At 55.1% G+C, this 9,803-nt stretch overlaps 1 protein-coding gene and 1 long non-coding RNA gene across 3 annotated transcripts; one reads left to right on the top strand and one right to left on the bottom strand.

Annotated features, from left to right (window-relative positions):
• Nucleotides 1–395: 395 nt before the first annotated feature.
• Nucleotides 396–2,865, bottom strand: LOC137854748 (uncharacterized). Its single transcript, XR_011095371.1, has 2 exons — nucleotides 2,392–2,865; nucleotides 396–867 (listed from the first exon to the last, which is right to left on the bottom strand). It is a non-coding gene; the product is annotated as an uncharacterized lncRNA (long non-coding RNA).
• Nucleotides 2,009–8,693, top strand: CYS1 (cystin 1). Of its 2 annotated transcripts, none has more exons than XM_068678581.1 (3): nucleotides 2,009–2,230; nucleotides 4,625–4,677; nucleotides 7,794–8,693. In XM_068678581.1, exons 1-3 carry the CDS (start codon nucleotides 2,072–2,074, stop codon nucleotides 7,897–7,899), a joined length of 318 nt encoding a protein of 105 aa, XP_068534682.1. In that variant the 5' UTR covers nucleotides 2,009–2,071; the 3' UTR covers nucleotides 7,900–8,693. The 2 variants fall into 2 exon arrangements, with proteins under 2 accessions (XP_068534682.1, XP_068534681.1); XM_068678580.1 differs by having other exon boundaries at nucleotides 7,791–8,693.
• Nucleotides 8,694–9,803: the final 1,110 nt, after the last annotated feature.

Raw genomic sequence — 9,803 nt, 5'->3', positions numbered from 1 at the left:
CACAGCTCCCACCATCCGTCCCAGGACCTCTCCTCTCTGTGTCCCACCAGCCTCCACCTCACGGATATTTTTTTTCTTGGGGTTTAGAGGCACAGGATGTGAGATCCCCACATCAGAGCCTGAAGAACCATCACAACTGTATTTTTTTTTTTTAATTTTTATTTTTGCAGGTTTGGTGCCAGAACTGTAGCAAACCCAGGTGAAGACTGCATCAGGGAAAAGGAATTGAAGGCCAGGCTAGCGGTCCCGTTGCGTGGTAGAGGCAGGCTCCAATTTGAGCAATGCACACATTTCCTTGCTGCACACGAGTTAATGCTAGAAAGGCGGATTAATAAATAAACCTGCTCACCGAAGGGTGACACCAGCCCTGCAGTTCGCAGTGGGACAGATTGAGGTTTTCCCGATGGCTCTGCAGAGAGCAGATCTGACATGATATATACATTAACTTTGGGTTTAAATCCTTTTTGTTCCAGAGCTCTTACACTGAGGGAATATATCTGTTGAAGATTTGTAGAAAATCCAGTGTCAGAAAAGAAGGCAGAATCAAAACACGTGGCGTAATGCTTGTTGTCACAAGGTCAGCTTGCTCAACATGCTACCTGTAGTGCCCTGGAAAAGCTCTGGTGGGAAGGCAACATGAGAAAGCAGAGTTCCCCGGCCCTGTTTTGGTTATCATGGTGAGAGGAGCTGCTAGTTCACCCAGCAAGCACACTCCTTGTTTGCAATAGGGATCGTGACCGCTGGCACCCCGCCGTGCCCTGTCATCCCTCCTTGCTCTCCAGCTGCCGTCATCATTTTTGGACACGGGTCAGGACAGTCATTCTCTTTTATTCTCCTTTTTATTCTCATATTCAGGGAATGAGCAACCTGAAAATATGATCAGAAAGGGAGATTTGGCCCAGACAATTGCACCTCTTGACTCTGCTTCAACCATTGATTTTGGAAGTCCAGCAAAGCCAGGCAAATACCCCAACGGGGCAAACCAGCCCTCGTGGCTTTGCTGGATAACAGCGATGTTAAAATCTGTGGCAGCAGCAGCCCCCAGCAGGGCCCCGGAGCCGCTGCCTCCCCCGAGGCCGTGTCCCGGCCGCTGGCTGGGTGCCACCCGCAGCTGCCAGCCCTCGCTCCTGAAGATCAGCCAGGATGCTAAACACCGGCCCTGCTGGGAAACCGTGCTTAAAGCCACCAGAAAAAATAAATAAATCAAAATAAAATAAAAAGGGATTTGATAGCCGATTTTTGCCACTTTTCCTGAGAATTCATGGCCTTACCAGGCTTTTAACTTTCTGAAAATCTTCGCTTTAGTCCCCGGCAGACTTTGCAGCAGGGAAACATCTCCCGGCCTCCCGGATAAACCCCGGCAGCATTTTGGGTCACTGCTGACCCAACACTCCCCGTCCCCAGCTGCTCCCAAACCCGACATGCTCAGCTCGCCGTGGGACGCAGGCTGTGCGCAGGCAGGGAATTTTTTTTCCATCGGGGCCGCCAGGAAACTTTCCAGGAGGCTCCAGGCCTGCAGGGAGCCGGGAGCTGTGCTGGTGGCCAAGGCCTGAAGGCAGTGCCACCGCTCGGGACCGTGCCCAGAGCATCCCCTCTGTCACCCTGAGCGTGTCACCAGCCCTGGACATGGTGCTGGGCACCCTGAGTTTCCAAAACCCCCCCCAGGGTACCCTGCTGTGGCTGGGGGTCTCGCAGGAGTGATCCGTAAATGTGTCACCCTCCTGGCTCCCCCATTTTGGGGAGGCTTTAAGGGACACCCCCAGAAGGGCTGATCCCAACCCGTGGCTGCACTCAGGGCTGTGGCAGCCTCCGGGGACCCTCCCCGAATAGAGACCACCCCCTGGACCCCTAGGGAAAAGGGAGAAAGGGCAGAAAAGACAGCAAGGCTCCCCCATATCCCCCCTTCCCCCATTTTCCCCATTCTCTCCCCCTCCTCCCGGCCTCCCCGGGGGCTCCTTCCCCGGCCGGCGCCGCTCCCCCCCTCGCCTCTTGACCGCCCCCTCGCCCCCCTCCGCCTGCCCCGGGGGCCGGCCCCAGCCTTCAGCCGGCCCCGGCTCCGCTCCCCGAGCCCATGGGCAGCGGCAGCAGCCGCCGCCGGGGCCCGGTGGCCACGGGGGGAGGCGGCGGAGGCGACCCCCGAGGGCCGGGGGCGACCCCGAGCCCGGCGGAGGCGGCGGCGGGGGGCGAGGGGGCGGCGGCGCTGCCCACCCCCGGCAGCCCCCCGAGGGAGGTAAGTGCCCCCCCCGGGCCCCTCAGCGACCCCAAATCCTCTCCCTCTTAACCCCCAAGGGTGGTCGCAGCCCCCCTTGGGGGCTCGGTGTTACCCCGAGTTGCTCCTCGTCCCCGTTGTTTCCTCGGGAAGCCCCCCAAAATAAATAGGGTTTGCATTACCCCAAAGGGAACCGGCCCCAAATGGTTCCCAGCCGCTGCAGCTGGTTCAGGAACTGCTCCGTTTCCTGGATTTTCCTCCGGGGAGGGGAAAAGCAGAGATTTGTTTTCTTTCCCCTTGCTCGGAAATTGCTGCGGGGTTCAGAAATCGTGAAGTGTCCGAGCTGGAAGGGACCCACAGGGATTAAGAAGGGTTTGGGCAACGCTGTCAGACACAGGGTCTGGTTTTGGGGTGGCCCCGTGTGCAGCTGGGCTCCACGATCTGTGTGGGTCCCCTGCGTTCCTATAGCTGGGGCCAAAAATTGCTGGCATCGTTTGTCTTCAGTAGAAGTTGTTGTTGTGGGAGCTGTGTCCTGGTTGTAAGGAAAAAAAAAAAAACAAGCAGGGGCACCACCAGCCCCAAGGCGTGGGTGAAATGTTCCTACTGGGGGTCCTGAGAGGGGCGAACGGGGCTTAGGGACGTGGTACAGTGGTGGGACTGGCCGTGCTGGGCTTGCTGGTCTTTAGGGTCTGTTCCAACCTAAAAAGATCGTATGATTCCATGATTTACTGACAGAAATAAGTATTTAGGATGCGATACTTTTAGTTGTTTTGCTTTTTTTCTGTGACCGAACCGCGTGCCCATGGCACGGCAACAATTTGCACGCAAACCCAGTCGGCGAGCGGGAGGCTCGGTGAGCACAAAAAGCAGTTTTATGTGAGTCTTAAAGGAAAAACAAAACAAAACAAAACAAAACAAAACTGAAAGAAAGGAAGCTTTGGGAACTGCAAAAGGAGAGAGCTCGTACCGTCAGGGGGAGGTTTGCAGGGCAGAGCTGGGCTCCTGCCTGCGCCGAGGTGGCCGTGGTCCCTCCCAGGCAGCAGCCCCACGGGCTCCGTGCCTGCTCGCAGGATGCAGTTTAGGATTTAGTTAGGATTTAGTTAGGATTTAGGGTGTTGTGCAAGCCACCGTCCCACCCTTCCCACAGGGAGGTTTGTGAGCTGGGGGGCAGGAGGAGATGTGGGGTGAGGAGGGGACGGCAGCAATCCACCGCCCAGCCGCGGTGCTGCAGTGACACAGGCAGAGCCTGCGTTAACCACCTTCTGCTGGGGTGCTGCACGTCTCCAAAGCCCTGGTTAAGTCCCAAAAGCTGGGTTTTTCAGCCCAAACCAAGCGTTTTCCACCCCTCAGTGCATCACCTCGCTGCCGGACGCCCCCAGCCGACGGCAGATGCGGTTTCCTGCCCTCGCCAAACCAGGCCTCCGGCCGCAGAAATCTGATCGCCCAGATCTTGCAATTTATCTCTGCCTTTCCTTCCTGCTTTTATTCATGGCCAAAAAGCGTGTCCCAACCCCTGAGTCCAGACACAGCACGGGTCACTTTGATCCCAGCACCACCCCTGACCCAAACCGAGCGCCGTGCACGCGTTCCCAGGCGGAGGATGGAGCAGAGAGGGGCCTGTCCTTTCCCTCCCGTACCCATTGCCCCTGGATTTTGTTCCCGAGGTGCTGTTTGGCCACCCACAGCATTTCTCGCGTCGCTGGAGGGTGCTGCCTGCCGTGCCAGCAGGGCCAGCGGGCTGCTTTTGATGCTCCCACTTTCCTGGGAAAGAAGCCTCGGTGCTGACGGATCCTGGGGAGAAGGTGGGAGCGGGTTTTGCAGAGGGAAGCAGATCTTGCCGCTCTGTCCCGATGAGTAATTAATTCTGCCTTCCACCCACACGACACGTACGGCTCGTAACGTGCAGCAGTCAGCCAAAAAAAGGGGGGGGAAAAAGGCGGCCGAGCGTGAGCCAAACCCACCCGCAGTGTGGGAAGGAGGGGTCCCATGGTGGGAAGAGCTGAAACCCATGATCTGGGGCAGCAGCATCCTGGTGGGGACGGGGAGGAGGATGAGGAGGATGAGGCATGCTCCAGGATGTGGAACATTTTGTTGGCAGTGGGAGGCTGCTGGGAGGTGATGCTCCATGACCAGAAGGGAGCTCTCTTTGCTGGCCATCAGCTCTTGCAGCCAGCCCCAGGAGCTGTTTCCATGCACCAAATCCTGGCTTTGGGGCTGTGCCTGGCACATAACACATGGTGGCTTCGGCAGCCAGCTGGGTGCCCAGAAAGCTGAAGGAGAGCCGGCAGGACTGTTGTTACTCTTGCACCTCCGTCATCTTCACAAAGGTTGTTTGGGGTGTAAGAACAACCCCCTAGAGCTGAACACAGCTCCCAGATGTTGCCACTGAGATACCTGATGTTTGTTCTCTTCAAGGCTGTGTTACCTGGAAGCCCGCCTGACACAGAGAACAACAACGTCAGCAATGAGTGAGTTCTTCCCTTCCCTTCCCTTCCCTTCCCTTCCCTTCCCTTCCCTTCCCTTCCCTTCCCTTCCCTTCCCTTCCCTTCCCTTCCCTTCCCTTCCCTTCCCTTCCCTTCCCTTCCCTTCCCTTCCCTTCCCTTCCCGAAGGAATTCCTGCACAACCAATTAAAGAAATAAATGTTGATTGGGGAGCAAAAAGGAGATAAGGAGACCCTGTAGAACCACGGCCAGGAGAGCAGGCACCTGTGGTGGGTGCTGGAGATGGGCACGGACTGCAAAAATTCACGTGGGACCCCATTAAGCGTGGCAGTGCACAGGTCGGATGACACAGCCCAGGGTCGTTATAATGATTTTCTAATTGCTCCCAAGCCCCGTGTCACGAGCAGAGTTGCCCAGCCGTGGCTTTGACCCATTTCCCAGCCATGAGGTCTTGCAGAAGGCGTTGTAATGATTAATCCCGGACTTGCCCGTCCTCAGCAGAATGATAAAAACCCATGGCCTGGATCCATCCCACCTCATTTCCAGGCATAGCACTGGGGCTGACTTGATTCACTTGGCTGACCTCTGGAGGTCCCTTCAGCCACGGCCATCCTGTGGCTCTGGGCCTTCCCGACTCTGGATGGGACCACACGTCTTGCTTTCCTCTTGCCTTAATTGCTTTGCTTTGCCTCTAAAATCATCCTTACTGCTGCTTTTTTAACTCCCTCCAAGCTGTTAATAACTTTTTAGCTCTCAGATACCCAGAAACATCCTGATGGGTTGCCTTGGCCTGTTTTCCTTTGCTGTCCCACCAGGCTCTTCTCCTCCCAGCACTGCTCCTTCTCAGCTCTCTCCCTGCCCCAAAACAGCCAGATCTTGAATAATTTTTCCCTTGGCATCCTGGCCTGCTGGTTTCTGAGCCGGGAAGCCTCAGAGCCCTCGGCTGGGTTCAGCAGGCAGCGCCTCGACGTGGTGGCGTCCCTCCTGCCTTAGCCCTCTCTGAAGACACTCCCGGAGATGCAGGGTGTGCTGGGGCTCCCGAAATCAAATCCAGACTTTGTTTAACAAGCCCGTGAGATGAAGGATGGGGCTGGGAGGGCCTCGTGAAGTCCCTTGCCCATGCTCTGGCTTGGAGCCACGCTCAGGCCTCGGTGCGGCCAGGCCCTGACAACCTCTGAGGCCTGCACAGCTGTCCTCAGGGTGGAGAAGTTTCTTTTGAAGCAGGTGGAGCCACTCTTTTTTGGACTTACTGCCGTTTCTCCAAATTAAACGACAGATTTGCCACAATAGCAGAGATTGCCCACTCGGGCAGGGCCCTGCTCATGAAGTAAACGCTGCCCCCTTCATCCCGCTGGGTTCCGGGGCCTGCGTGGCAGTGGGCTTTGCTTTTGCCTTCCTAAAATCACATATTTCACCCAGCTTGAATTTTACCTGGAGACTTTTTCGTGCTCGGGGGTCACCAGCCAGGCCAGGGGATGAAGAATAATTAACAGTGAGGAATTAGCAGTCGTTAGGAGAAACAATGGCTCTTCTGTGGGTCTGTGAGCGAGCTGCCACGAGCTCTGCCTCCGACCCCTCACCTAACGTGAAATTAGGTGGAGGACTGTCCCAGCGCAGGGTTTATATCAATAAATCAGGTGCCAGCTGGGTGTTTAAGTCAGATTGCTCCATTTCCTTTTCCCGATTCTTTCAAATTCAAAAGAATTTGCTTTGCAGCTGCTGGCTCGTGGGCACTGGCTGCCAGCTTTCCTCCCTTATTCGCTGCCGCAGCAGAAACCAGAGAGCTCACAGCCCTTCAGGAGAGGAGAAAGGAAGAAAAGGAAGGCGCAGCAGAGCCCGCTGGCTAAATCCTCCTCGGGAGCTGCCAGGAGAAGCTGCAGCCGAGGGCAGGGTGCAATGTCCATAGCCCCAGGCCCACATGATGCAGCCGCCACGCCAGCTGGGGGCCAGGTGGCTCCCGGGAAAACATCAAACTATTCCTGACATGCACGGGGCACGGCACGAGCACTGCCAGGCCGGGCCAGCTGGGCTTTTTGTCTTAAAAGGTGCAGCTGCCTCCATGCAGCTTGCTCCAACGGGCAAGTGCCTGCTTCGGAAACATTACAGACACCCCTGTGCCCAAGGAGAACTGCTCCTGGCTGCCAAAGATGGCTTTGGGGTTGTGAAAGCAGCTCCCAGATATGAGAAAGGTTCCTTGGAAAAGCATTTCATGGCATTTTCCTTCAGTTCAGGGCATTTTCCTTCAATTCTCATTCCACACTTACCTGGTGTGGGGCAGCTCTCATCCCATAACCAGGGTTCTCAGTCTTTTTCCCCAAGGGATGCTGACACCAAATTCACCCAAGCTATGAGGCCAAGGATGAGATGGAGCTCATCCTTAGACCCATAGATGCTAACGGTGATAGAGCTAGAGCCATGCCATCGGATATGAAAACCTTATTTTGGTGACCAACCGACTGCCCTACAAAACCATTCATTTCTCACTTCCCTGTTCCTGGAGGGCACAAAGCAGACGCACCGAGCTGCAGGTCTATGAAGACGTGTTAATACCCGAGCTCCTCCCAGTGAATCGTGGGCCCAGCAGAGCCCACACGCAGAGACCAAACCTGGAGGGGGTTGTTCAGGCCCATGAGAGCCCGGACAAACAAAACCACCTTTTATCTTACACATCTCCAAAGCAGAAGTGCAAAATACCAAACCTGGGGAAACGCAAGCCGTTCCTGCAGGTAATGTCCAGCCCTATCGAAAGGGGTGGAAGCCAGAGGGCAGGCAAATCCTGAAATAAATAAACAGAAAATAATCCAAACACCTTTCTGCAGAAAGCCTTGAGATGAGGAACTGGTGTAAAGGTTATGGCGAGCTTTAGCTGGCCATAATTCACCAGAGGGTTATGGGGTTACGGGAGTATGAGGTGCAGCATTGCAAGGGCTTCACTTTCATGAACTCACCGGCTGAAATAGGTGCCAAGTGATAGCAAACGTCAGCCAGAGCTGGAAATCTGATGCGTTAGAGTATCTCTGTCTCAGCGAGCCACTTGCATCGCAACTTTTCTATTCACAACAAGATGAAATCAGTGTCTTTTTGTGTCTTCGGAGCTGGGCTCCCCCTCATGCCCGCAGTAACTCCTGCCCTTCGCCAGCAGGTGCCCAGGAGGGAGCAGCAAGCAGCCGGCGGGGCGCCCGGCCGTGTCCTACGACTGCGCGGAGGAGGAGCTGATGGCCAGCATCGAGCGGGAGTACGGCCGCTGAGCCCAAAGCGGGGGGCAGGAAGCTGCTGCCAACGGGCCACAGCCAGGAGGAAGAGGAGAAAGAGGAGGAGGAGGAAGAGGATGGAAGAAGGAGAGGATGGGTGAGAGGCAGTGCAACTGCTCCGGAGACACGGAGGATGACCTGAAGAAAACCATATTTCCCAACGAAGGCGTACTAGAGCTCTGCTGAGATGGTGCTTTGAAGGAAAACCTTATTTTTTTTGTTGTCCTGGCAGTGTGGGTGCTGTACCCACAGCACAAGGGCTTTCCCCCCCAGTCCCAGCAGGAGACACGTCCCCAGGGCCACCTCACCGTGGCCACCTGCTCAGAGAGGGCCTTGCAGAGCAGCTCGTTGCCACCCGTTCTCAGCCATCGCCCCTGGCCTGCCCGTGCGTTTCTTCTCCTCCGTAGCTAGTCTAGAAGAAAAATCACTACAATTTATCATTAGCTGAATCAGAAAGGCTGGATCGCCACGGAAAATCGTATGTTTTCAGCACTCCCTGACAGGGAAGCCTGGTATTTTAGGGTTTCTGCCTCTGTTTTGCCTGCATCTTAATGTGCTATGAGTAGCTGCTTATTATCAGGAGTAGAAAAGTACCTTATTTGTGCCTTCAGCTGAACCATAAAAGGTGCCAGATGAAATCTGCACAAAGCGTGTGCAAGCGCAAGGGGAAACAGCAGGGCGCAGCTGTATTTTGGCTTCTTTGTCGTTCCTGAAATCTGTGTAAGGGAAAGAAGCGGATCTGTATTCTGCATAACTCTCAATAAAGGCAAATAAGCTGTTCAGAAAACGTCTCCAGTCGGTGGTGCCACTTTTTGAGTCACCATTTGCTGTTTTCCACCTGTGTTTGCCTTTTCACGGCCGCAGCCAGCAGCTGGGACAGCGCCGGCAGCAGCGCCTCGCCTCCTCTCACCTCCCGTTCCCTTCCGTGCCCCCTCGTGTTCCCACGCCGCTGCCATCTCAAAACGTAGCGGCCAGAAATAAATGCTGCCCTAACCTGGGAGGCAGCCGGAGGCGCTTACAAATGTAAACAATTACAAAAATAAAAAAAAAAGGCTGTGCTTGAGGGCAAGCGAAGCAGCGAGCCCTGAAGTCTCCCCCTGGCCTGGATATATAACCTATTCGGATGTCTTTACACAGCTCTGGAACGTATGTTTATAGGAAACCTGAAATTTCACTTTTTTGTGATTTAAAAGCGGTCATATTACATCATTTTTTAATAGAAATTTTAAAAAGATAGGTACAAAAATGCCCAGCCACCCCTCCATGCACATCTGCAGGAAGAAGAGCCGCCTCTGTGTTCCCACACCTGCCAGGAAATTTTGCATGGCCAGCCCATCGGGTCTTCCCCGTGATGCCACAGCCTAACACAACCTTGTGTTAAATTACGGAGGGAGTTCCCAAGCCAGTTTGCTCAGGTGGACACCAAAAATGGTTGGTTTGGGGGGAAAAAAAGCAAACAAAGAAAAAAGCCGCACACAAAGTACTAAATTGGCTATCAGATCGAGACAGGACAGTCCTCCCCCGTTATAGGCATGCTAAAGCAGCATCTAAAAACCAAACCTCTTGTTCTAGGGAACTTCAGAGCAAAAAAAGAGCTGAAATCTCTCTTTTTTCACCACGCTAACATGGCAAAGGGGACACTGCCCCCAAAGGGTAACACTGCAGGCATTCAGGGCGCCTGAGCACATTTTGGGCCAAGCCCCGGGGAGCACAGAGCAGGCCTGCACGTGCACACGCTGCGCGGCACGTAGGCCAGCCAGGGGGATTGTGGCGCGACGAGAGCAGGGCGTGGATGTTTTTAGGTGAGGCACAGAGCTCCAGAGCACCCAGCGCAGGCTCCAGCCCTACGCTTACGGGTAAGAACAGAGATTTCCCTCCCCGATCACATTTGCAGCCGGTGT

The sequence above is a fragment of the Anas acuta genome, chromosome 3 (assembly GCF_963932015.1).
Source record: "Anas acuta chromosome 3, bAnaAcu1.1, whole genome shotgun sequence".
Lineage (NCBI taxonomy): Eukaryota > Metazoa > Chordata > Aves > Anseriformes > Anatidae > Anas > Anas acuta.
Note: the sequence above shows the minus strand (reverse complement) of the source record. Positions and strands in the feature narration are given on the sequence as shown.